Below are 27,949 nucleotides of genomic sequence, written 5' to 3' on the forward strand. Positions count from 1 at the left end.
GCGGTGCTGAAGGTGTGACTGGCTGCGGATGAGCCTCTACTCCGGCAGGTAGGAGGCTCTGATCAGCCCCTTCTCCCTCCTTATAACCTCATTTATCACTTCCACAGAAACAAACACAGACAGAAAAATGTGATCAAGCTGCTTAACGTCGCGTGAAACCGTCTTTAGGAGACATTTAGTATCGCGAGTGAAGTGTTGTGGTCGCGGATGTTTATAGGAAATGAGGGTAAAGGGGACATTTACACCTTGTTGCTTTTAATACATTTCTATTGTTTGTCAGATCAAACCCTCTAGTTGTGTCCCTAAACGCCTCATAGGTTTTTAAATACTTTGTTATATCTGAATAATTAAAATCTGTCAATAACATAAATATGACGAGGTATATAGATACTTCTTTATCATGTTATAGTCCTCACTCTCAGTGGCTGATAGTATGCAGGTTTAATCATTTGATTGTGTTAACAGCACACTCTCAAACAGAGATAAGCTCCTGACATGTGTGATGTATCAGTGTACTGTGTTATATCTCAAATGTGATTGGAGAGTCAGTTTTCACCAAGATCAAGGCTATTATAACTGCTGTTTAGCTGTGTGGAATACAACTGAATGACCAGCGATTGTGTAAAGAATCCAAATAATAGAAAATAAATAGCATCTGTGCTGAAATGATTACTTTAAGTTGATGAATCAGCTAGATTGACAGACATACTCTGGTTCCATTGCTTGAAATGTGAGGATTTGCAGCTTTTTTTTGTCTTTAAATACAACGTATATTCAATAATGTTGTACTGTTCGACACTGAGATTTTACAGACTGAATGATTGATGAATCTAATATAATAGTAGACGGATAAATAAAATGAAAATAAGTGTAAAATGCAGCCATAGATTCCTTTTCAGCACACAGTTAGCTGAGTCAAAAACACACTGTGGTGTTTGGTTTGAACTTGCTGGTTGAAATAAAAACCCTGCAGTGACACAACGTTGGTCATAACAACACCGGCTGACGCAGAATCACGATGTACTCTTGGACATATCAGGACGAAACGTGCAGAGACAGGGAAAGATAGATTTGTCCTAATCTTGTAAACAGGATTAACACCTCTTAAGGTCCCTGCAGAGTGTCGTGGATGAGATCTGGTTGTGCTGGATTTGAGTCATCAAGTAGAGGGCATTTTGTAATGTAGCTCAAAATATAGAGCCCGAGTTGTTTGGTCAGTCTTTTCTTATTGCACGGTATCCATGGAGGATGTGTTACTGTCTTAATGCAGCTTTAAACCCTTAAGTCGTTGCAATCTGCCTCCTGTGAATGCTACAGCCACAAAACGGAAGAACGACACCTCCCTCTGCTTCTAAAAATTTCGCTTTCTTTGTTTTTTTTACTTGAAAACTCAAGATCCACTTCCTCACTTTTTCTTTAGCTTTCAACCCGTCTTCATCATCAGACTTTGCTTAGTTGTCATGCAAATGGGGCTCATTCATGTTTTTGCCTAAATGATTAATTGATTGATTGATCAACACTTTTGATGAAAATGTTTACTGATTCCAGCGTCTCAGTTGTTTTCTTCTGTGATAGTAATTTAAATAAATGTGGGTTTTGGACTTTTTGTTGGACAAACAAGCTATTTGAATACCTCCCAATGGGCTATTTAAAACATAATGTTTTTTGGGGGGGGGTTTACACATTTGTTTTGTGAAAAAATAAATAAAATGTGAGATAAAATCTCATCCGTCTTAGCTTAAATTAATTCGACAGTCTTTCTGATGATGAAGAGCGTTTCAACTGGTCAAAAGCTCCAACAACAATAAGTACTTTCCGTTGAGTTTTTTGTCCTAACAGGGAGTTAATGTCGCTCCTTAATGTGAACACTATCAATGATCAGGATACAAACTCTGATTGAATTTAACTATAATTCCAGCACATTTCAAGCAGGCCTGATTCTGCAGAATATCCTCATACTACAACATCTTTATTCAGGCTTAAAGTGCTGCAGCAGAGGGGGTCTATGTGAAGAGCCGTGGGAGTCGAGGCTTTTTACTAAACGTGGTGTGTTGTTGTGTAGATCATGCAGAGAGTGTGTTGTCAGCTCACCAGAGAGATCAGGTTGTGCAGCGTTGCTATCACAGTCGATGACTCTCATCCAGACTCTTCTGCTTTGTCCATTAAACGAGCGATGCACTTTCACTCTGCTATGTGCTGCGGTTAGCTGAGGGGAAAAGCCACAACAGGAACAAAGTGTACAGGTTGACACCATCGTCGACCGGTGGCTAAGTACACTGGATGCTTGCGGTGACTTTAAATGATAATAGTTATCTGAGATATTTAAACAACTATTAGGTGGATTGCTGTTATGTTCAGACATTCAGCTTTTTTCTGTCCTGGCCCCTCAGTGGTGGAATGAACTCCCCACTGACCTCAGGACAGCAGAGTCGCTGCCCATCTTTCGGCGCAGGCTGAAAACTCACCTCTTCAAGAAGCACTACCCTGAGCCTTCCTCGTAGCACTTATTGTATTCGTATTAGTTGTTGCACTTACTGTATTCGTATCAGTTCGCTGCACTTATTGAATTCGTATTCGTTTACTGCACTTATCCTATTTGTAGTAGTTTGTAGCACTTATTGTATTCGTATTAGACTGTTGCAATTATTGTTTTCGTAGTAATTTGCTTCTGCACTATACTTTTGCTCTGGTTTATGCTCTTAGATGCTTGTTTAAGAAAGGAGATGCACTTATGACTTCTGGTGACTAGTAGTTCTCTTGAATACCTATGTTGAATACACTTCCTGTAAGTCGCTTTGGATAAAAGCGTCTGCTAAATGACTGTAATGTAATGTAATGTAATTCAAAGTCTTCAGAGGATGAATCCTAATGACGTTCGTGACCCCCTGACCTTTCCTTTTTCCAGCCAAAGTGTTTCCAGTGAAATATATCTCAACATCTTCTTGATGGATTGGCTCAACATTTTGCTCAGACATTCATGATCCCCTGAAGATTTATCCTAACTTTGGGGATCCCCTGACATTTTCCTCTAGCACCAGTTCTGAGTGAAAGGTCTTGGCAACTATTTGATGGATTGTCTTTGGTTTTGGTACAATGATTCATGTTCCCCCTTAGGATAACATGTAGCCTAATATCTTTTTTTAAATATTCCTATCTGCATTTGCTAAACATTGATAAGTGCTAATTAGAATATTAGCATGCTAACACGCCAAACCAAGATGGGGAACATTGATAATAACATGGATAAATCACAGTATATACAATTTTCTCATTGTATTTATCACCACATCGCCTATTATAGACTATTTATTTATTGAATTACCAGATAACATGCTATATCGTGATAAATATTGTTATCAAGATATGAAATTTGTTATGGCGTGAAAGTCAGCAGTGACACACTGTCGTCACCTGATAGAGTTCATTATCATGACGGGTAGAGATACAGTATGTCCAGCATGTGAGGCATGATATCACGTGTTCCTTTCGTTGTGTTCTTGGTATGTTTCATGTATTTGTCATAGCTATTTTATTCTCTGCAGATAATTGCAAAGAATATTTCCATCTACCATTAAATGCATTTAGTTAGTGCAATGGCTGCCAATCTTAGAGACTGAATGGTTTCAAAGTCCATCCAGCTACTATGCAGCTTTGATTTAATCAGTGGAAACCATTGTCCTAAATACTGAAACATGCTGCAGTCGTGTTGTTCAGGCCACACACACACACACACACACACACACACACACACACACACACACACACACACACACACACACACACACACACACACACACACACACACACACACACACACACACACACACACACACACATACAGAAACTGAAAGTCCTTGTTCAGATAATCTCCGAGCTGTGAACATGTATCTATAAAATGGTGTTATGTCCTCTACAGTAATTACAGGTGCTGAGCCAAGGTGAGAGCACATAATGACACTCACATGACTCTCACTGAGGTTACAGGGGATCACTGAGCAGTCAAGTGGCTCAAATAGTGACATGTAAGTTTAAAAAATAACTAGAGCGGCTGGTTATATTGACCCATATGGGATTTTTTAGTGTTTTTGGTTTCTTGTGCTGACTGAAACACACACAGCCGCTCTGCTCTTGCTGCGGCAATCGAGGGCGGGGTTAAATCTCCATCAGCTGAGGACTCTTTTGAGGAAAATGGGACAGAGCCGCTGTGTTTAGGGACCTGCTTGCATTTACTTTGCAGACTATTCTGAACAACAGGAGCTTTACTACAGGGACACTGACCTAGTAGGATGCAAATAGGAGAGTAGTGTGTGGTGTCATTCTGCTAGTAGTTCAGGTGTGTTAAAGGTGATTTAGAAGGTAATAAATAAAGAGTAATTAGTGATTAATGAAGGCTCTTTTTCGCTTACAGGTGGACACCATGAACTACGTGGGGCAGCTGGCGGGCCAGGTGCTGGTGACGGTAAAGGAGCTGTATAAGGGGATCAATCAGGCCACTCTGTCGGGATGCATCGACGTGATCGTGGTCCGACAGCCCGATGGGACGTTCCAGTGCTCCCCTTTCCACGTTCGCTTTGGGAAACTGGGAGTGTTGCGCTCCAGGGAGAAAGTAGTGAGTGAGCCCAGATGTTGATTTCACTGAATGTTTTGAGGTTTAGTTTTTGACTCTTTTGGCAATATTTTAATCAATGTTTGTTTTTGTTTTTGAGGCAAAAAATTCTGCACAAATCCGGCGTTCTGTTGATTAAGGAAGATTAACTGGTGGTGAAAAATAATCAGTGGTGGAATGTTACTAAGTACATTTACTCATGTAGAGTATTTTAATTTTATACTTCTTTATACATCTACTCGACTACATATCAGGGATAAATATTGTACTTTTTACTCCACTACATTACCAGCCTAACCAGCCTACTACTAACCTTTCACAACTTTCAATGTTGAGATTATTGAATTACAAAGTATAAGCTAATACTGACTAATAAATTCTGATATTTAAATATAGATTAAGCCACCCGGCTGTCTTTAAACTCCACCTTTACCTGCTGCAACATAGAGATGCTTACATTAATGCATCAATAATTATTATCCAATAATGTAAATATTATTTGAAATGTCCTACTATTGGTACTTCAAGTATATTTTTATGCTGACATTTACTTATGTCAAAGTAAATACATTTATAATGCAGTACTTTTATTTGTAAAAGAGTATTTTTAGATGATCATATTGCTGCTATTAAGTAAAAGATCTGAGTATTTCTTTCCCCTCTGAAAATAATTTACGATTCATTTTGAAAAACAAAACTGCCTCACTTTACTGCAGCACAACATATTATTACATTTCAATCCTCCTGCAATAAAAACTTGTATCCCAAATATGGGATAGCTGCACAAAACATTTTTCTAGAGGCCCTCTGCTCCTCTTCTTCATTTCCGTCCAATCCACTCTCTGCTTCTCATGAGAGCTCATCGCCCTCTCTATCTATTTATAGACGCAGTCGTCAGCTGAGGACTAACGTGAGAGAGACAGACTAAAGCTTGAATCAGCCTCTTACTCTCAACATGTAAAGATTCCTCCCATTCAAGAAAAAGTGTTCATAAGCTCACAGGAGAGTCAGACAGTGCAGGAAGTAGTCAGAGAAGACTTAGAAGGATGTTTGTCATCGTTAAGAACTCTTAATCTTGACCTAATATCAAATGTCGACACTTTAAGCAGATTTTTGGTTAATTTGGTAACCTTTCTGATTATTCAAAATTGGAAGAAAGCATTGCATCTTACATACAGTAAGTCTCTGATGTTATTGACCATTTTCAACAAATTAATTCAAAGCCTTGGTACAAGCTGTTCCCTGTTTTTGTTTTTTTCTCTGGCTTAACTCTAATTCTTCAGGTAAATCTGTGGCACAGTCCTTTTTATCCATAAGCTTTGTTGTGCATGCATACAAAGCTTTTCTGCTGTGAACAAACTTCATTGATGTCTGTTGAGGCCATCTGAGGAGAATTTGTTCAATTACACGGTAAAGTTCAAAGTATTTCTAACATAAATATGTTGTTTGACTCTTCAGATTGATATAGAAATCAATGGGGAACCTGTAGAGCTGCACATGAAGCTTGGAGACAATGGAGAGGCCTTTTTTGTCCAGGGGACAGAGCAGCACAACGTGAGTTTTGAAGAGTTTATGATGAAAATGAAATATTTTTATGTTGAGTTTAAACTGATGTTGATAACTAGTAGAAACAAATGACTGTGATAACAACATTTAACACTTCTTGCTTCACGCTAACAGGCTAATCTAAGAAGGTGAACATAGATAACATTATATCTGCATGCTAGCATTTAGCTCAAAGCATCGCTAAGAACAGCCACGCAGAAGCACGGGTGTAAACTCATTGACCTGTTTATTGTTTTTTTGGTTTCTTTACCTCAACACAGGAGGTTGTTCCAGCCCACCTGGTGACTTCACCCATCCCCACAGAGGAGGCTCTGCTCAGGAGCAGAGAGCCCCGATGTGGCTGCTCTGCGGCAGAGAGCAGTCAGCCTCCGAGTCCAGAAGACCCGTCCTCTGGAAACCTCCAACCGTGCTCCAACACAGGCGGCAAGAAGAAGAGGAGACGCAGGAAAAAGCACAAGGCCGAGCCTCGAAAGGAGGAGCAAACCACACCTGCAGGAGTGGAGCTGGAGCTGTGTGAGCTCAGTTCAGATGAGGAGAACAATGGGCACAATGGACGGTAATTAGACAGTTTAAAAGCTGGATATTTATGTAAGTTGTCATCAACTTTTTTGTTCATTTCATTGCTTCCTGTCTTCAGGGCATCAGCACTTTCCATGATAAAGGACAATATGGACCACAGGCAACTTTCCCCCCTGACGGCCCTCGAATGGGACAGCTACCCGTTCTCAGACGGAGACTGGTCCCCTTGCACAGTGTACGCCAACCCCCCCCCAATATTTACATTGTTCATACAAGCATAGAGAAACAATGAGACGATCCAGTTTATCAAAACAGGAAGGGCTGAGTAAAACAAATCACTCCCACAAGGTCGTAACAGCTGACTCAGTGGAAATGTGGTGTTTGCTTACAGCAGGGAGATGTCGGGGCCCGAGTCGCCCAAGAGTGACTCTGAGCTGATGGTGAAGCCGGCAGAGAGCATGCTCAGGGCCGAGTCCCACATGCAGTGGACCTGGGGAGAGTTTCCAGAATCCACCAGGGTAAGACCCAGATCTAAACTTGTAGGATCTGGTCTTAACTTTGAGGCAAGAGAAATTTGCTTTTAAGTCTAGTTCAGTTTGCATATTTAGAGACTTTGTGAGAGATTTCTTTGGAAATGCATGCATGTATATTTAATCTTTCTTTTATTGCATCCAGGTCAACAAAAAGGACAAATCAGAGCCAAAGATGTTGACAATCACCCCCTCTGAGAACACACATTTCAGGGTTATTCTGAGCACAGAAGCCATGGAGGAAAGGGAAGGAGAGAGTCCCACAGATCTCATCTGCGGTATTATAAAGCCAGAGCCACGGACCATCACAATTGATCAGTGCATCTGTAAACCGCAGCCTCCTGAAGCATCGTCAAGCAATACAGACATTACCAAGCACAAGCCAGACCTTTCAGATTTAGGGTCCAGCAGTTTTACCTCTGAGCCATGCTCCACTAACTCTGACCTCAGCACAAAGACCAGGTGGAAGTCTTCGCCGCCCAGCCGCAGAAACAGCAGCTCTGCTGCCAGCGGAGTCAGTAGCGTGGCTGGAGACTCAGCAGCGGTTTGTCCTGATGCCTCATCCAAACCCAGCGACTCCCCCAACAAGAGGAGAGGTAACACAAACTGCTTTTATAACTACAGTATTTCTCATTCTGCAGTATGGATATATGAATGAAAAATGTGTCAGAGATTAAATATTTATGGCGAGCCTAAAAAAAGAATCTAGTTGGTCCCTTCCTTTTTTAGAAAAGTGTAGCAAAATAAACTGTTTCTACATTTACAGAATGAGCACAATGAATCTTACAAAGGAAGATGAAATGGATATGCAACAATACTGATATTGGCCTAATATGGACTCAAATATCTGGATCGGATATCTGTTATGATATGCTTTTTCAGTTAGGAAATCAATATTCATGTCAAGGCTGCTGTTGCCTTTGTATATAAAAGAATAATCCCTGTTTTTTCCACATAGTGAGGCAGCCAGCCTATTAATGAATAAATGGTATTGAAACGGTTCTCGGTGTTAAAAAACGCCCAAAACCCAAGTATCAGTATTGGGACTGAAAAAGTAAGCTCACAGCATCCCTACAATGATTAAAAAATATATCCATGATGAGAAAATGTACACCAATCTCTCTACAACAGAAAGAAAAAATAGATAACCCTCATCCTTTTTTTATAATTTTCAATTGTCAATTATGAGATTCAAGGGGCTTTAAAACAGGCTAAAAAAACTTTTGTCTGCTTATTTGTCTTGAATGTTTAAAAAAAAAAGGGGAATAAGATTATTATAATTGTCAATTATTCAATCGTTCTGAATCGTGGGAAAGTGTAGATAATATGCGGGCTGTCTACATACAGTTCAGATGTAAGTGAATGTTAACAGGAAGGATGTGGTTTCTATTTGGGCCTGAGTTTATATTATGGGGCTGCTCTGCACTCACAAGCAGAAGTTCAAAGAAGAGGAAGTGACAAGAAAATGTCAAAGTCAACGTTTTCTGAGAAGGCCTCTCTTGTCTTGCTTTCATGAAAAGGTGTGAGGAAGAGGAGCCAACATCAGGGGCCTGAAGATATTTACCTGGATGACCTGAATGCACTGGAACCTGATGTTGTCGCCCGTTACTTCCCAAAATGGTACAAATTGGAGACTCCTTCCAGAGAGAAGTCCTATAATCTCTTTCAGGAGTGTTTGGGTGTATTTACAGTATGAGACAAGAGATTCATTTCCAACTGTTGATAATTAGTTTGAGAAAAATCTGCTTTATAATTACAATTTTGCCAAAACATGGAGGTTTGATTTCCATAAACAGAACCACAGAAATAGTGAAAATAATGGCTGCAACTATTTACAATAACTAACAGTCTGTGTGTGTTTTCAGTGAGTCGGATCAGGGTCCTAAACACTGGGTCGAGGTGGGGAGGGGCTCCGGTTCCCAGTCTCCCCAGTCTGTCGGAAGCGCAGCGGCAGACAGCGGCACCGAGTGTCTGTCGGACTCAGCTGGTGACCTCCCTGACGTCACGCTGTCGCTGTGTGGAGGTGTTGGCGAGAACTCGGAGATCCCTAAAGGTACCTAGTTATCTCTTTTAGCAGCTTTTTTTTTATTGCATAACCACTAATAAAACATGCTTCCTCTTAAAATGTTTTAAAAGTCCAGTAGGAAAGTAGATTTTAAAAGATGCAGCAGCTGATTGATCTCTATTGCATGCTAATATTTATTTTGTATTTATTTTTAAGAATGCATTGCCCTTTCTGTTGCGTGCTTGCTACATATTTTAGTTTTTTCAACCTATATTTATACACTCCAGCTTCATTTTTAAAATCTTTTTACCTTGCTAATAACACGTGACAAATACACTTTTGAATCCTTGTAAATAAGGATTAAATTAACATTATTCATTACATATTTTGACTGTCTTTTGTCTTAAGCCCTGCATTCTGACCAAGTCATACATATTATGGGCATCATTTTAAAATATGGCTTCTATGTTCCATTTATTTCAGAAACATTCATGGAGCACATCATCACCTACAACGATTTTGCAGAGAATCCAGCAATAATCGACAATCCCAATTTGGTGGTTAAAATTGCAAACAGGTGAGTTTTCCTACTTCCTTATTCAGTTACAAACCCTCATCACAGTCTAACATATGATTCATTAATTAATTCAACCTTTTTTTCACAGATATTACAACTGGACCCTGGCAGCGCCGTTGATACTATGTATGCAGGCTTTTCAGAAGAACCTGCCAAAGGTATCCTCTTGGTCTAATGTGTTTATATTGTACTCTGTAGCTGCACTTTATATTTATTAATACATTAATCGTTTATCTAAACGGCAGGCTACAGAGGAGGCCTGGGTGAAGGAGAAGATGCCCAAAAAGTCCGGACGCTGGTGGTTCTGGAGAAAGAGCAGCGTAAAGCAGGTACTGAATGTGTGAATCCCATTCCATCTGCAGGCAGAAAACTTCCAGTTCTAAGAAGTGAAGCCAATGAGGAAGTGCCTTAAACATGGATTATTTCTAATGGCCAGCAGGGGGCTCCTCTGGTTGCAAAAAGAAGTCAGATTGTATAGAAGTCAATGAGAAAATGACCCTACATCTCACTTGATTTATTCCCTCAGTAAACATTGTAAACATGAGTTTATGGTCTCAATCTCTAGTTTAAAGTCTTCTTCAACTCAGCATGATGTTCATTAAGTAAATCATGGTGCATTTAGAGTAAATAGACAATAAATCAGGGTAGCAGCAGGTCGCTACCACAGAGTTGTCCGGTCTGTGAGTCTGTGTTTTTGTCTTAACACTTTAACCCTTATAGTTTGTTTTCAGTTCGTCAAATTCAATTGTTTTCTTTTTGGTCGCCTAAAAATGTCTTATGCAGCGTTCGGTAGAACTTAGCTCCACCCTCTCGTGTCAAAACCAAGATGGCAACTGCCAAAGCGCCAAACACGATGCTTCAAAACTGTAGTTGTCAAACAAATGGGTGACGTCCATGACTACGTCCACTTCTTACATACAGTCTTTGGTTTACAGGATAGTTGGAGTCAACTGGAATCCCACACTGTTTGAGTAACTTTGCATTGTAAATGATTCAAGTTAAATTAGGAACAGGTTGCCCAAATGCGTCAGTAACCATTACATCACTGTTTGGCATTATCATTTATGTAATGGCTAATAATGTCTCTGTCTTTCTTCAGCTATCATCAGAGACCAAGTTAGAGAGACAGGAGTCTCTGAGCAGAGAGAGCCCTGCCCTTCACCAGGCCCCAGAAACACAGTGAGTCAGCAACAAAGCTACACTACAGTCACACACACCAACACAAGCAGCGTTGGGTAAACACATCCCACGGAGGCTAGTCATTTTGTGACTAATAAATCCTGTGTTAAGAACTCAAGAGCAAAACTGTAAATATTGTTTGAACCAGCCAGCTGGTAGATTCTAGTTTGTGTTAAAGATTATTAAGGATGCATCCAGTTTTTGTGGAAAATAAGGTAAAAAAAACAACATATTTCATATTTACTGTTGAACAAAACAGTTTTACAGGCAGAGGAGGTGATCTGCTGCCCACTGGTGGTCTAAATTATTCTGCAAGGTTTTTTTTAGACCCTGTATCACACACACGTATAAATATGGCTTTAAGCTCAGCGCATTGCCACGTTATTGTGCTTATTTTGAAATATATTTGTCCGAAACATGGCAAGTTTTCCTTCTCTAGTCTCGATATTGTCTGCTGGTCTCACTTCAGACTGTTTTCTCACCCGCAGGCAGAAAGCATCAGAGTGGTCCAGCGACGATGAGACTAAAGAGCTGAGCGCTGTGGCACCTGCTCCGACACCTACTGAGCATGTGCAGGCAGACGGCCCAGCACCGGCGCCAGCTTTTCACTCCTACAAGAAGTCCCTTCGCCTGCCGTCTGATCAGATAGTAAGACAAGTGATCACTGATACTGGTAGTGTGGCTAAAAGTAGGCAAACACAGAAACTATCCCATCAGTTCGCTGTTTTATGATCATGCATACGGAATTAAAAATGTGTTCAAGCAATGCCGAATTAATGGATACACTTTTAAACACAAATTTTCTGTCTCTCACAGGCCAGCCTGAATCTAAGAGACGGGCCTAATGACGTCACCTTCAGCATAACCACTCAGTACCAGGGAACGTGTCGCTGCGAGGGCACCATCTACCTGTGGAACTGGGACGACAAAGTCATAATCTCTGACATCGACGGCACCATCACCAAGTACGAGAGAGTCTAAATGTTTAATCTCAAGCAGCAATAAATCACACTGTCCTGTTGTCAGAGCTGCTCGCTGAGACTTTAAATCCTCTGATTCCAAGAGTTTTTATTTTAGTATTTACTTCCCTGAATCGTTTCTTTCCGACAGATCAGATGTGTTCGGTCAGATTCTCCCTCAGCTTGGAAAAGACTGGACTCATCAAGGCATCGCTAAGCTTTACCACTCTGTGCACGAGTAAGATACAGATCGATTACTATTGTCATAATTAACACATTATATAATACTGCATTAGGTAACTAGACAAAATCACCTAATTTAGTAATAACTTGCTTTCTGTGATAATCTGTTGCATTTTGTTATTAACAGCTTGAACGCCATTTCATACATTTTTCCTGCATTTTGTAATAAATGCACATATTGCAGTGGTTATTTCAAAATGCACACTTGTTCCATAAAAATATAATAATACGTGTATTCTGTAATAACCAACAAAAATGGATTTCTTCATTCATAAAAGTCTTTATAACGTTTATTATATGCATTAAGGCAAATAAAAAGATCAGTAGAATAATAGATGATCTTTAATTGGCCAAAACTTCATCAAGATGAAGACATCTATTTTGGTTGTTTATTACATAATGCATGTACTATAACATTTTCATACAAAAATGTCAACTCCAACCAGTGCAATTTGTAATCATTTATTACATAAATGTGGGGAAAATGTACTAAATATTGCGTTCAAGCTGTTTATTACAAAATGCGGGTGTTATTACATACTGGGTTGTTATTACATGCATAAAAGACGTATCTGACTGTTACAGGAACGGCTACAAGTTCCTGTACTGTTCGGCCCGAGCGATCGGCATGGCCGACATGACCCGAGGATATCTGCACTGGGTGAACGACAGAGGGACTCTCCTGCCTCAGGGACCCCTCATGCTCTCTCCCAGCAGCCTCTTCTCCGCCTTCCACAGGTAAGAAACCTTCTCTAAGCATTCATTCTAAGTTTCAGCTTCAGCTTCATTTTGATAAGACACTATTCAGCTGAAATTTAATTCAGAATTTAAGTAAAAGATGTTTACAAGGACGTGTTTAGGATCAAGATTTTAAGCCGATTTGACAGATCTTTACTGTCAAACTTTTAGTTTCTAATCTACCAGCTGATTACAGGTGATTTATTACAAATAAATTATAGTCATTGTGCTTTGTCTTTTGTTTGCTTTGCTGGAATTAAAATGTGTAACTGGTCACACTTCTGCACTGTGGAGCAGCTTAAGACTAAAAGAGAAACTTTGCTTTTTTTCTACCAGCTTTGTACCATAACAATGCAGGTAGTATAATGAACAATGTTTAATTTCCCTCCATGTTGCCAGCAAAAGTCTGCAAGACAACGCTCTGTATGTTCGCAATACCAACATTGTGGTGATACCTTTAATTCTTTTGTTTTAGAACAGTTTTTTAAAACCAAAAACGGTATAATTTGTTGCAGCGTGTTATGTATTCGCACTGATTGGTAACCGTACTAACCTGTTTTTATGGTGATTTTGGATACTCATTGACTCTATAAATGCTTATAAATGTTTAAAGTTGTATAAAATAATTTAAAGTAAGCAGGTCAAAGGTTAAATCTATAATCTTTTCTTTTGTCATCCTCTTTGTTAGAGAGATCATAGAAAAAAAGCCTGAGAAGTTCAAGATCGAATGCCTCACAGACATCAAGAACCTGTTTCTCCCAAACACACATCCCTTCTACGCCGCCTTTGGAAACAGAGAAAGCGTACGTGAAACATTCTTGTCGGGGTTTATCTGTAACTTCTTCTTCTTCATCAAAACAACAGTTAGATGCTCTTTACTCTGACAATGATCCTTATTGTCTTATTGTGTTTAAGGACGTGTTTGCCTACAAGCAAGTGGGCGTGCCCGTGTGCCGGATATTCACCGTGAATCCCAAAGGGGAGCTGATCCTCGAGCAAGCCAAAGGCAACAAAACATCGTGAGTGTTGAAGCATCACTGGAGTCGTGGTTTGTGTCTGTCAGCTGTTTCTCTCAGAAAATATTTATTGTTCTCGTCGCTGCTTTTTATTTCACAGATACAGCCGGCTGAGTGAGCTGGTGGAGCACGTCTTTCCTCTGCGAAGTTCACAACACAGCGCCGCCTTCAGCTGCCCAGAGTTCAGCTCCTTCTGTTACTGGAGACAGCCGATCGCTGAGGTGTGTTTGGAGGAGCTGCTTTAACTCAAACTTATTCTGAATTAACAGTTAATTACCGTAATGACTGTATACACTGGCTTATAATATTGATAAGATTTTGTAGTTGTCTATTTTGTAGGCTACTGGAATAGTTTGATACTTTCTTGGAAACATTCCACTTCAGAGAGAAAGTTTGGGATATGAATGCATTACATATTTTCTCATTTTGGGACTATTCCCTTCATGAACTTGTATTCTTCGTGCTTGAGCTACAGAGTTAAGAGGTGTATTTGAAGGCGCCGACAGCTTTTGGCACATAAGGAAGCCAAAGTATGACCAATCAGTTCGGGTTTGCATAGTTTTTCTGTTACAGTGCTCATGAGAAGACATTCCCTGAGCACAATTCTAGGCAGTGGAGATGCTAAAACTGGCCCCTGGCTCAATATGAAACAAAAATACTAACTGAAACGATTCTGAGCTGTCATAAAAATACAATGTAATATATATAGCAGCTATGTTTTCATCCATTTAAGGCCTTATACACACTTTAATAGTCGTATTTAATGTCTTACATCTTTGCTCCAAAGCTTAATGATTTTGCACAAATAACTTTTGAAGAAAAAATGTGAAATTTGTTGGCTCATAGATAATACTTTGAAGAAAAAAAGCACTTTGTGTACTGTAGATACTGCTGCTATTTGGTATTAAGTATTTTTCCAAAATCAGGATTTTGATGAATTAATCTTTGCTGATGTTTTTGCCAGACTTGTTTTTATTTTGCTATTGTGAAAACTACAGTTTATTAATGTTATGCCTCTTTTTGTTTTTTATCCTTTTCACGCTCAGTAACAGCTGTAAGTAAATTTTAATGCATTCTTTCTATGAAAGTGATGAACTTTGAGGAGAACACACAGTATTTACCTGGTTTTGTGGAGTCGCATTTCACTTTTCAGTGAAGAAACTTTGCTGCTGTTCAAGTGTTTTCTGTAGATTGATGTCATTACCTCGTGGTAATCCAGTTTACATTATGATGTAACACTTTACATTATGATGTAACAATGTAAGCACAAAGTATGTTTTGGAAAAATACATTTAACTGTTAGATCTGCTTTCTATTTGTAGACAGTAAAGGTGAGCTCAGAAAACCTGGATTATTTAAATACATTTATAGTGTAAAGTATGAACTCTGTACACATCATATTTAATATATGCATTGTATTAATAAAATGTAAAATCAAATGTTGGATGATGCTTTATTAAAAGCACAAGCTGTATTTGAAAGAACATTTAAAGAGTGTTTTTACACATTTACTACAAAAATATCTTCAATAATGAAAACTGGTATGAAATGTAAGTTGAGAAAATATTAAACACTGTAACTGATTTTATAAGCAAATGAAAAAACTTGATTAACTGGAATTAAAATTTGAGCATTTAGCAATATTTAACATCAGCAATTACCAGGAGGTGTTTTTAATTATCAAGGAAGAAACTGATAACTGCAGTGGACAACAATTAAATGTTCAAGGAAATATGTATTTGTAAAATCTAGGTCATAAACAAAATTTCACAATAAAAAATATAAAATAATTGCAATGTAAGCAAACTATATATTAGTACTAATGATAGAAATGATCTAATTTATAATCTGGAGACTTTTTTTTATCTTCTTTTTGTTGTCCTGCTCCTGATAATGAAATATCACCATGTGTCCCCAGTAACGATCGCCATACTCCACTTTCATAAGGTGTCTTTTATAAAGAGCAGGGCTACCGTTTCGATGAGCTCGGGTAAAGAAGCACGGCGCTGAACGACGACAGGATCTCAGAGGACGCTGAGATGGCGAGTTTCCCAGCAGTCATGGCCAGTCCTGCTCGATCTCCTCTCCTCAGCGACAGCACCAGGCTCAGTGAGGCTGAGCTGCTGCAGTTGCACTGATCATGTGACAGGAAGCCCGCGGAGTCCACCCTCTGGATGCTGCGATTGGAGACAGACAGGACGGCCTCCACCCTCTCACCTTGCTGGGCTGTGAGCACAGCGGTCACCAGGTAGCGGCCGTCGGTTGGAGCTGTGAAGATACCTGAGAACGACACAGACCATTAAGTTTATGTCCACTACGTTGGTGCTTTTTTAATTATCTTCACTACTGTTGTATTTATAGATTCCCATGACATTTTCTGCAGACATTCATGTTCTCCAGAGGATTAATCCTACTGATCATTTCCCACAGTGCCATCATGAGGTTGACATCTTTGCTACTCACAGCAACGAGAAACATCTTCAAAATATCATTTTTTTATTCAATCCTCTGTCATCTTACTAAACAATGGAAAACGATTATTAATGACTGCTGCTGTTATTTATGTCAATTAATTCATATTTTAAATCTCACATGTTTGGCAGACTTATGGCTGTTTTCTTTTGTTCTGTTTTTTTAATTTATCTCATGTTTTTAACACTTGGAAAAGGAAGCATTTAAGTGCATGTATCTGTGAAACCAAAGACATATTTCAATGCACGTGAACAATAAAGAAGTCCAATCTAAACTAATCACCGTCCCATCCTTCACAATAGTCCGCAAGATTGTATGTAGTAACTTGTTTTTCAAGTTAACTGCATGCTGCAACAGTAACGGATTAAATCAGTTTTCAAACGACAGAAGATTTATGTTTAAAAAATCTGTGAAGCAAATATGACAAACATTATTTTCTGTAGTTCATACATATAATTAAAACAATTTTTCATTGTTGGTTTTAGCTTGCTGGTCAACAAAAGAAGGATGTCATCTTGTTTCTTGTTAGCTCTGATAGGCATTTTTCCAACTTTATTATACATTTTATAGCCTAAACAATTGATCAATTAATTAAAAAAATAATCAAGAGTTATCAAATTGGATTCACAGCAACAGTGCAAACTGGAATTTACAGTTTCCAACTGTGGCGTAAAATGTAGGTTTCATGATTCAGTGAGTAGTAACGGTTACCTGTATGAGCGTCATAGTGACCTCCATCGTTGACCAGCACCTTGTTGAATCGAATGATTCCAATCTCTCCCTGGAACGGAGGCAGAGTCAGACCGGCTGAGAACGAGATCCTCTCACCTGAACACAGGAAAGGAAACATGAACTAACAAACATTATATTAACAGAGGCAAGAACCTGCGTGATGAATAAATTCTGACCTGACGCTGTGTGTGATGGTAGTCCGGGGGGCATCGTCACACCTGACGATCAAAAGAGAAATAGTTTCATCCGCTCCGGAGAGGTTCAAGGGTAATGAGGCGCAAAAAAGAGTTAACAAGATCAAAGAAAGAAGCTAATAATGAGTTTTTACCTGAGAATACCATCAGGGTGGGTTTTAGTGAGTCAGTGGGTTTGACTGGAGAGGCTATGAATTTAAAAAAAAACAAAGCTACATGAAATAATCCTTGTATAACATGCAGATGAGAGTGCAACATGTGTGTGTGTGTGTCTCACCTGGAGCTCCAGCAAAACCCTGAACAGGTATCATGCTGCCGTCCGTCCCTTTGGGCAGCTTGGACGAGGTCATCTTGCCGGGAGGTCCGGCCTCTCCGGTCTCCATCACAGGAGGTTGAGGGAGGGAGGCGTCCGGGGGAGAAACCGGGACTGTGAGGCTCTTACTTGAACCCTGGGGAAGTCCTGCGTCCTCCACAGCAACCGGAACTCCTGTGGAAGACAGTTATATGGAGCGAGTGAAGGGGGACGCAGCTGCAGGTCAGAGAGAGACAGATGCAGGGCCAGATGTTTGGAGGCCATAACTCAAGTCAAAAACCTTTAAATGATGAGCAGATGACACAAATGGCCATTGATTTGTATTGAGATAATTGACTTTTGGTTATCTTACATGAATATCTACTGTTAAAATATTTTTTTTCTCATAATAACTCTTTTTACTCACAGGAGTGACTTACTGACATGTTGAAACCATAGATGTTAATATTTGTTGCTATAGGACAAGTTAAAGCTATTCTACTGCGGATGATGTCCTCCTGATAATAGAGGGAAATATTACGTACACCTTATAATATAAACATGTAAGTGTAACCCTAAACTTCACCCTCCAAATACGGGTGGATGTCATGGAATATGTCATTTAACAGTTTAATGAAATATTGTGCAGTATTGATTAATCTCATGATAGCAGTACAGTTATTGGGAAATTAATTGAGAATGTGTTCATGAGTAAGAAGAAAGTGATCATTTGACTAAGAATGGTGAAATTAAACAAAATCACATTTGGAAGATGAAAAAGTATACAGTATTTGCTTTCATAGACTACTACACTAAAGTATTAGAGATGATGCCAACGTGCTCCGATGCCTGCAAGGCTATCAAGATTCAGGTTTGCTAGAGTTACTAAGAAATGACACAGTGTATCTCACTCTAAACTTCACTATCAATCTAACGGGACAGATTTGTTAGTTTTGTGTCTAAAAACTATTTTATATTGCATTATTGCTTTTTCTCATTGGGGGGCATGACAGAAAAGGTTTGAACAAATGCCCTGAATATACCGAATTTAACAGTGTATCAAAGTCTCTTGACCATGCATTGTCACCATGAATCCCAATGCAAACTTTGGTTGAACATTTCTAATACGTTTTAGGTCAAACTAAAACCTCTCCGACACAGAAACTAAAAATGATAGCGTTCAGAGGGCTTTTGCTTTCTGGTACTTTTACTTCTTCCTGAATTTCACATAAAGCAGCTTCACAGCGTCCACATGTTTTAAACTCTGTGATTATGAAGTTACTTGTTTGCACCAACAAATATTGACAAACCTCACAGGAATGACATCTAATTATGATCTTTGTTGTATTTCCACTTTTCAAAAAACCATGCCATTGTGTGGAAGTTTATGGCCGCCGTCAACTCTAATTAACAGACAAAACAGCGAGTGATTATCCGAAGGCCTGGTATTATGGACATAAACAGAGAAAATGACAGACCGCTGCCACTTCTCCCATCATACGGTTCATCATATTGGCTCTGAATGACACGCAACCGCTGCATTCCTGAAAAACCACAGCCGAGGAGAAACCCGGGTGTTTATCAGCCGATCAGCCCTCCTGGCTGAAGGGCACAGCGGCGAGACTGCAAGCCCCCAAAAACTCTGCAGCTCCAAAAGGAAAAAGGCAGCACATAAAAGGCATACCAGCAGCATACCAAGACACAGCCACATGTTCAATCACCGGACAACTTGTCCCCTCAGCCCCCGAGGACGAGGGTCATTTAGTATAGAAGCCAGAAAAGGTGAGCCTGTAAAACAAAACATGTGGAAAGGGAGGCTGGTGTGTAACCATTAAACCGCACAGTGGGGGGGGGTGTAAGTTTGCACATACACACACACACACACACGTGCTTATCCTATAAAACGAGGTACGCAAGCAGTCTTTGATGGGAGGGATTCAAAACTGACTTCAGACCGAGTGCCACAAGGATAAAAGAGGCAAACACAGGATGTGTGTACGCATTTGTCACGATGAAAGAGGAGAGCTGTAAACAAATGCAGCTGGTTTCAGCTGTCAATCGCAGTTTTTGCATCCTTCCAGCAAAGCAGCATGGGAAACCCTGGTTTTATTGTTAGTCACTGAGGCCCATGATTCAACAGTCCCTTGTGCCGCTTTCCACATTACATGCCGCATGATAATGACTGCACAGCAATTTGGTGCGTGTTGTCTCTATGACTCACTGTTGGCAAAAAAACCAAAACAACACACTGAGCTCTTAAGATTTTGATTTAAGAATCAATAAATCTAGCCTCAGAGGATTAAAGACGGATTGCTACATTTTGTCAGATACAGTTTCACCAACTCCGTCAGGATATATACGGGGTATAAAATGATCAAACACTAAACACTCAAAGGAATTCTGTTATGTCTCATCTTGTTTTTGGTTCATGGGGTTATCATACTTAGATTGCTGACCTGACTGCATCACCGTAAAAGCTACCTTATCTCCTCTAGGTCAGTGACCTAACCAAGCTTAACCACTGAGCATTTTTCAGCAGCAGGGAAGCACGTTTTCTTATCTCAGAACGTCCCCATAATAAAGCTCTAGGACGTTTTAAGTGGGTCGAGGCTATCTCGTCAAACACAATGAGAAGGATGTGCTTTAACGCAAGTGAAAGGATTAGGAATAATCTGACATATGCACACTTACAAACTGAGGAAGTGGCACTTCCTTGTGTTTGGGTCCAAGTATGCAAACAAGGGCCATACCTTTTTTTTAGTGATCAATTAATTACTCATACAATATATTATAAGGAAAAATATGCCAAAAATAATCCTACCATAAGCAGTCATTTTAGAATAATTTCTTTTTTTCTAATAAATTACTTTAAAAAAGGCATTAAACGTTGTAACATTGTAACGGCTTTAATCATTACAATATTCAAAAATTGACAAATAAATATTAAATAAAAACTAATAATAACAATAAATAACTTATATTACTTGATACATCAGTTATAAGCTATTCAAAACAATAACTTTGGATTGCAAAGTTAAAGAAAAATCCCTTTATTTTATTGTCCTCCAGCAGGACAATTTGTTATATTTTTATATATAACTAAATAGCCCAGGTAGACACTCTAATAGACCACCTACCTACAGAATATCTGGACCAAAATGTATTTATTACCAAGTTGTTATTATTATTACCAATATTTATAACTCCAGACTTGATGGAGATTTTTCATAACCGGGCAAAAGTTGCTCTTGTTAGACTATATCGGATCTATAAGGAATTATTATTATTATAAATTTATAATTTATTTTCATCACTTTTATAAACAGTGCCTTTCTAGACAGTTGAACCAATTTCTGTTTCAAACTATTTCAAGGTCAACAATCGACTGTCATGACCATTTCAGTTAAATTATTAATTATCAACAGTTTAGTTTTTCTCACTTTGGACCAGCTGTTGTGAACATTCAGTAGAGGCCCATTTTTGATTGAAGAAATGGGATTTTCAAGCAAAACCTCAGTGGCTTATGGATTTCTGTCATATTGTGTTAACAAGGCATAATAAATCAAAACGAGAACGTCATGATTGGCACTGAAAGCAACACAATCCTTTCAAGAAAGACATATTACCATCTGCCTTCGTCCCTTTCCTGACCCTCTCATTTCAGGTTAACAACAGGTTTGACATCATGGTAAACACATTGACAAACGACCCCCGGGATCAGGGTTCAGCTTTAAGTGTTCACACTGTTTATTTCAACAGAACAGGAACTCAGTAAAAAAGAAAAAAGAAAACGGGGAGAAAACTGCAGATGGACTTTAAGAGTCTGGAGTGAAATAAAGCACTGAAGAGGTTGTGATTTAAATGTCAGTCCAGTAGCATCTCATCCAAACCCACTCAAGCTCTTGGCTCTGATAGAAAGACGGCCATGAGTGCTTCCTGTGATAAGCTGTGTGGAGGTCTCTCTGTAATGGACTCATCCAAACAGCATTTTCCACTCTCTCTTCAGATAAGCAGAGGGGGAAGGAGACAATAGGATGAGGCAGCTGGCAGGGCGAACACGAACGAGCCAAAGCTTTAACATCAAAATGTATCCTGGTAACATCACTGAGCCGGAGTGGAAATCATGAATAACTGGGCAAAACTTTCCAATGACAGAATGATGAATTAAACGCCATATTATGACAACAACCACGGGGTGGACTGGCAATCGCTGAGCTACAGAGATGAATCATACACACTCTTGGGCTGGAACCAGAACAAGAACTTTCTTTTTTTTCAACCCCCCATGAGATTCTGGACTGGATCATACGCTGCATCACCTGCCACATAAACCAGCAACCGGAAACTAGCTGGTCCCAGTGGAAGAGAGTTGGCTTGTAAACATTATGGGCCATTAAAGTCCAGCTCGGTCTCATAGGCAACATTAATAAGAAGGCTCATAAGAGAAATATGCAACATATGCATTGGTATGAAAATCTGTTTTCTAAAACATGCTTACAGCAACAAGTCTTACAATAAAAATCCAGCATTAATGATAAACAAACAGCTAAACATCAACTTGATTAATTGAATAAGATCACCAAGATCACACATTCACACCCCAAAGAACTAGACATTCACGTACACAGTTTAATGACACATAAATGCACCCTTGGATGCACAAAAAAAAAGCCAAGTGAGCAATATTTCTTTATGCCAAGGCATTGCTCAACACTGGTGGGGTTTATTAAATCAAAGCATGTGTCTTTAATCAACTCCGCCTCCTTTTAGCTGAGAACATGGTCGAATGAAAAAACTTCCTCTCACTCACGCACTGAAACGCACTCCAATATTGCAGCCTCTCCATAAATGAACTAAACAACTTCAGTCCAAGCAATGATCTCAGAGGTTTGGAAATATTATTTGATCTCAAGCCTCTACTATTTAAACTGTGGATAATAAATCTGATATAACCTGAAATAGCCCTGTGACAGACTGGCGACCTGTCCAGGGTGTACCCTGCCTTCACCCATTGACAGCTGGGATCGGCTCCAGCACCCCCGCGACCCTTAACTGGATAAGCGGTTACGGAAGATGGATGGATGGATAACCTGAAATAAACCTGGAAAAAAAATTGTTAAAAGCGACACTATGTAACTTTTGCTGAATAGTGCCCCCTGCAGCCGCAAGTGATGTCTACAGGATAATGGAAAGTGGATAGTTGGTGGAGGTGAGGAGGTCCCCGATGATGCAGCAACCTGAGGCACCCACCTGTCACTCAAAGCTGCCACGCACGTGATTATACCCAACTTAAAGCCTTAATATAATTTAAACAGGCCCTATTATGCTATTTTCCGGGTGCATATTTTTATCATAAGTTACACTTACAACATGTTTACATGCGTTAATGCTCCTAATCCGCCTTGTTTTTCTCATCCTAGTTGTCCTGCAGCACCTCTTCTCACCCTCTCTCTGAATCGCTCCGTTGTAGCGCTTGCTCCTCCCTCCAGAAAGCAAAGTCTGCCCTGATTGGTCAGCTAGCCCGCTCTGTTGTGATTGGTCAACGTTTCACATTTCAAAAAACTCTTCCTCTGGAGCTTCAGCTCCGTCTCTCTCTTTTGTTGTTTGAGTGTGGGCCAAACCAGCCAGAAGGAGTTTTACGTCACTTCCGTAACATTATGACCTCATAAAGTTACAGAAGTGAAGGAGATAATTCAATCGAGCTGTTTCAGGAGCTCAGGAGCTTCTGAGGGTGAGGGTAACTCCTTATAGGTGTGGACTTCAGGTTTTACACTCTACGGACCTTTTACATGTATTAAAAACATATATAACACACTAAAGAAGAGGGAAAAAGTGGAAAAGCATAATAGGGCCACTTTAAATGTACAGTTGTTGTGAACAGGGATTTTAGCTAGAGACCAAAACCGTTTTTTGTACCAGGCTGTACACATATTTATTTCTGATCTAAAGTTAAGTATTTTAACATTTTGCTTTTGCAGCCCGCCTCAAGTGTTGGCCTCTTTTTTCAGCACCAGAGTTTGCCGCTTGGTCAGTAGCACCAAAACCCTCAAGTGTTTTGTCTTGAGCAAGAGTACGTTTTAACACTGAGGGATTACATTTTTCATTTGTAAGAAGAAGAATGTATATTATATTTTAAATGGCTATAATATGACGTAACCATTCACCCCTCAAGGCGATACAATGGGTCAGTTTATGGTTACAGCTTACCTGTCTTCCCAGGATTGCTGTTTGTGAGCATCTGAAGGTCTCTGGCCACATTAGAGATGTGGTTCTGGAGGTTCACACAGGTTCCCCTCAGTCCTCTAATATCTTGGGCATGAGCTCTAACCGTACCATTCAGCTGGTTGACACAAGTCCACAACCCAGTGACGTGTTTATTCAGACCCTCCTTGATCCTCTGGATGCTCTTGGAGATGGGATCCAGCCTGCCGCATAAACTCTCCACACTAACAACGCGGCTGTCCACGTGTGCAATCTCCCTCCCGACATCTTCAGTTTGCTCCTTGCAGCGGTCGGCCTCGGCTTTCACCTCCCTGCCCAGATCGTCCAGACGGTTTCTCAGCTCCTGATGCTGAGTCCTGTGGAGCTCCAGAAGGTCGTTGGCCTCCTGATCAGCCCCCGTTTTAACTTGACCCCATGTGGAGTTAAGAATCAGAGAAACCTGAGACTGCTGGTGGACTATATCTGATAGCGAGTCCTCAAACTTCCCTGCACGCCCTTTCAGATAGCTCAACTCACCATGTAGGTTCTCAATGCTGGTGCTGAAGTTGAGGAGTTGCCCCTCAATGGTCCCAAGGCCATTTATTTGTCCGTTTAGCCTAGTCTCCATAGCGTCTATAGCAGTTCTGCAGCTCTGGAAGTTTTGTTGGCTGATGTTTTCTGCAGCAGTCAGAAGACCACCAGATGGGGAGTCGGTGCTTGTATCTACCAACAGGGTGGTGAGTCTGTCTTCCATGGAGGCCAGCTTGTCCTCCAGAGTCTTCCTCAGGTCTTTGATGGCCTCTGCCTGTTCTCTCTTCAGCTTCTCCTCCACAGAGAGACACTGGGCAGCTTCGGTCTTCTCAGATGAGTTCAGACAGATCTGAAGGTTCTCCAGAAGACGGGTGGCTTCCTTTCCTGGATCAACCAGCTTGGCTTTAAGATCATTGATCTCGTTGCGGAGGTCGGTTTCTTTTGAGTCCATGAGCTCCGCCAGGCTGAAATAGTTGGTCTCTTGCCCCTCACACTGCTCCTGAACATGCATGATTTTATAATCGCACAAGTTCTTCATATCTGCCAGTTTGATGTCCATGCCCATCATCAACTCCTCTCTTAGCTCGCGGATCTTCTCGTCCAGGTAGGCGCGCAGGTCTGTATCACTGGCCGATGGAGCGGGAGGGGGAGTGGACAGCTGGTTGTCGGCGGCTTCCATCAACAGATGAATCTGTCCGTCGTGGCGGTCGACGCGACCCAGCAGGTCATCCAGGGTATTGCTCTTGGACTCCAGATCGTCTGTGACCTGGCTGATCTTGTTCATGACCTCGTCCATCTGCGTTCTCTCGCTGCCGAAAGAGAAGTCCTGCACCTGAACGGTGTGCGCCTCAGCGCCTCTCGCACTGGCAGGCTGTCTGTAGTTGTTCAGCAGCGTGACCAGCATTTTACTGGCGTCCTCTTGGAAATCAAGTCTCAGATTGGAGGACATGTCCGTCATTCTTGCCTGCATGTCGAGGACCATTTGGGACAGCTGCTGCACCTCCTCCTCCAGGTGTTGAGCGCTTTGAGATCCTCCATGACCCCCGGCTGGCCTGTGACCCGTCTGACCTCCAAACTGCCCCTCTCCTCCCCATGGGTGGAACCTCTGGGTCTCTCTTGGCTGCTCCGGAGCTGTAGTGAGAAATAACAGAAAAAGGGATGCAAAACTGGAACATGAGTGCTTTTATTTTTACATTTCTCCAGCAGGGACTTGTTTAACCTTGTGACACTTATTTCCATGCTACATTTCTTTAGTCTTTCACCTTGTGGGACTGGAATATGTCCTGATGCAGAGGGAGCATGAGGCAAGCGCTCTACTTGGAGCAGTTTAATGTCTTTCACCTCCCGGCAGTCGTGGCCCCGGTAACCCGGGCAGCACCTCCACTCCAGCTCCGTTACAGTCTTGTATGCAATCTTATACATGGGCCTGAAGTGTGTCCGATATCTGGAAGCATTTAACACATGAAGACATGAAAATATTCAAAACATTCAAAGATGCTGCACAAAAGAATGTTTTAGAGCTTTTAAGTATAGTAGAAATAATAATTATGTTTGTTAGATGCTCAATGTAAGGCTTTGTGCAACTCTCTGGAATATAATGCAAAATAGCATTTTGACAATTTGTTGACAACTAAATCAAGATAAACACCCGTGTAATCTGCATTTAATTAATCAGGAAGACTTGGCAGGAAGCAGCAAAGACTTCTCACCACTTCCACTCATGAGGAGGACACCATGTTGGCCCAAATGGTCCTGCCACTCCATGATTAACTACATCTCACAAGTGTGTTTGTTGCACAATGAACACTGAAGCAAAACAAAGTCAGAGTAATGTCTGCCCATGTTTGCCTTTCACGAATATTCAACACAGATGCCTGAATAATCTTTTTCATGTTTTTAAGATTCTGTAAAGAATAAATCTCTTTTTAATTAGAGAGCCAGCGATTATCACACAAAGAAAGAAACACCAAAAGGCAGAGCACTCTAGTGGACTGTAATCCAGTGGTGGAATGTATCAATGTACATTTACTTCACAGTACATTTACATAGTACTGTACTTTATTACAATTTTGAGGAACTTGTACTTTACCTGAATCCAATTTATGCTACATTATACTTCTACTCCACAACATTTTGGGGGGAAATACTGTATTTTACTCCACTACATTTATTTGACAGCTTCAGTTACTTTGCAGGTTCAGATCTTTAAAACAAACTGTACAAGTATACTTACACATTAATGCATCACTAATTAAAATCCAGTGATATTATTCTGAAATAACCTATTTTGCATAATTAAGATCTTATACTTTTGGTACTCCAAGTATATTTTGTTGCTAATACTTTTGTACTTTTACTTAAGTGAGGTTTTAAACGCAAGTCTTTGACTTAAAACAGAGTACTGTTTCACTACTTTCACTTTAGTAAAACATCTGCACTTCTTCCACCTCTGCTGTAATTATGAAATAATGACGCAGTTCACAAACGCACGTATTACAACGTGTTCAAAGTTTTTTTTCTCCCCGGAAACTTTGTCAGTTTTGGCCTGAAAGAAGATAAATAATCTGAACTACAATACAATTTATAAGTATAGAATTAAAAAAAACAGCTGTAAAAACATAAACCAGAACAAAGGGGAATATTGGAGGAACCGCTCTGTCCTTTACCTCAGACGCACAAGACCAAGAGATGCTTTTTACCACCACAGTCCACATTGTATGATATGAGAAGCCGTTCGGCCTCACATTGTTAAAAAATAATAATAACACAATCAAAGAATACCAGCTTTCCACCCAGAGCCCTGGACTTCTGGGGACTTACATCACTTGTTGCGCACAGTTTGGCATCTCCAGTGGACACTGCAAAACCTCCGGCTGCACGAAGCTCTCCGTGCCTCCCACCACGGCACAGCTCACGTTCTTCTGCACAACGTAGGCGCACCAGTTTCTGCAGGACAAATATTATAATATATTATAATAATATAATATCATTTATGGAATACTTTTTCCACTCAAGTGACTGAATGCATTTTACGCACGGACGAGGATTAATTAAGACACTAAAAATGAGTCAATTAAAAAGTTGAAGTTCATTAACAATCAAGCGTGATTTAAACGTTAAACATTCATTAACTCACTTGTTTCTCTGTCGTGTTTCGGTGCTGGAGTATGAGTTCCCCTGAAACGTGCCATGCTGGAAAGGTGATCCGCAGATGAGAGGGAAGGCTAATAAAAAGTGAATAAGTCCGCACTCCATGGTTAAATATATATATCTGTTTTTATTTGAAATGCCCCAGTATGCAGTCAGAGTGTAGTGGAGGTCTGCTGTGTGTTGTTCCCTCTCTGTGTTGCGCAAACCTACATGCTCCTTCCACCGTCCTTGGATGTGACGTTTCGGGAAACCCTCCAACACTGACAGATGCCTTTTTCCGTTTATTGGATCACGCACACGCACACACACACACACACACGCGCACGCACACGCACACGCCTACATCCAACTCACTTTCGGCATCCAAAAACACAATATCATAGAATTACGTGATTTCCCGGAGGTATAAACTTGGATAATGATCGTCTTTGTTTCGGAG

The 27,949-nt window shown here is 40.4% G+C and overlaps 2 protein-coding genes across 2 annotated transcripts; one reads left to right on the plus strand and one right to left on the minus strand.

The window, feature by feature from the left end:
• On the plus strand, window positions 1–15,948 carry LOC129110604 (phosphatidate phosphatase LPIN2-like). Its single transcript, XM_054622730.1, has 21 exons — window positions 1–48; window positions 4,409–4,609; window positions 6,065–6,160; window positions 6,433–6,728; window positions 6,810–6,926; window positions 7,083–7,209; window positions 7,367–7,817; window positions 8,742–8,841; window positions 9,087–9,274; window positions 9,710–9,803; window positions 9,892–9,961; window positions 10,049–10,132; window positions 10,903–10,982; window positions 11,471–11,630; window positions 11,799–11,947; window positions 12,093–12,179; window positions 12,770–12,922; window positions 13,611–13,725; window positions 13,838–13,941; window positions 14,039–14,159; window positions 15,901–15,948. Exons 2-21 carry the CDS (start codon window positions 4,418–4,420, stop codon window positions 15,946–15,948), a joined length of 2,832 nt encoding a protein of 943 aa, XP_054478705.1. The 5' UTR covers window positions 1–48; window positions 4,409–4,417.
• On the minus strand, window positions 15,908–27,687 carry emilin2b (elastin microfibril interfacer 2b). Its single transcript, XM_054622731.1, has 9 exons — window positions 27,497–27,687; window positions 27,181–27,306; window positions 25,623–25,804; window positions 23,836–25,491; window positions 17,614–17,823; window positions 17,471–17,524; window positions 17,319–17,360; window positions 17,122–17,238; window positions 15,908–16,218 (listed from the first exon to the last, which is right to left on the minus strand). Exons 1-9 carry the CDS (start codon window positions 27,613–27,615, stop codon window positions 15,908–15,910), a joined length of 2,817 nt encoding a protein of 938 aa, XP_054478706.1. The 5' UTR covers window positions 27,616–27,687.
• Window positions 27,688–27,949: the final 262 nt, after the last annotated feature.

Source organism: Anoplopoma fimbria, chromosome 21 (genome assembly GCF_027596085.1).
Source record: "Anoplopoma fimbria isolate UVic2021 breed Golden Eagle Sablefish chromosome 21, Afim_UVic_2022, whole genome shotgun sequence".
NCBI lineage: Eukaryota > Metazoa > Chordata > Actinopteri > Perciformes > Anoplopomatidae > Anoplopoma > Anoplopoma fimbria.

Excerpts from the sequence above, each read along its gene's own strand:
- emilin2b (XM_054622731.1), bottom strand. The coding sequence starts at position 27,615 with ATGGAGTGCGGACTTATTCACTTTTTATTAGCCTTCCCTCTCATCTGC. Across the intron at positions 25,492-25,622 it reads ACATATTCCAGTCCCACAAG|CTCCGGAGCAGCCAAGAGAG; the intron begins GTGAAAGACTAA and ends TTCTCACTACAG. Across the intron at positions 16,219-17,121 it reads TCACTATGACGCTCATACAG|GTATCTTCACAGCTCCAACC; the intron begins GTAACCGTTACT and ends TGTCGTTCTCAG.
- LOC129110604 (XM_054622730.1), top strand. The coding sequence starts at position 4,418 with ATGAACTACGTGGGGCAGCTGGCGGGCCAGGTGCTGGTGACGGTAAAG. Across the intron at positions 9,962-10,048 it reads TTCAGAAGAACCTGCCAAAG|GCTACAGAGGAGGCCTGGGT; the intron begins GTATCCTCTTGG and ends TCTAAACGGCAG. Across the intron at positions 14,160-15,900 it reads GGAGACAGCCGATCGCTGAG|AGCAGGGCTACCGTTTCGAT; the intron begins GTGTGTTTGGAG and ends TCTTTTATAAAG.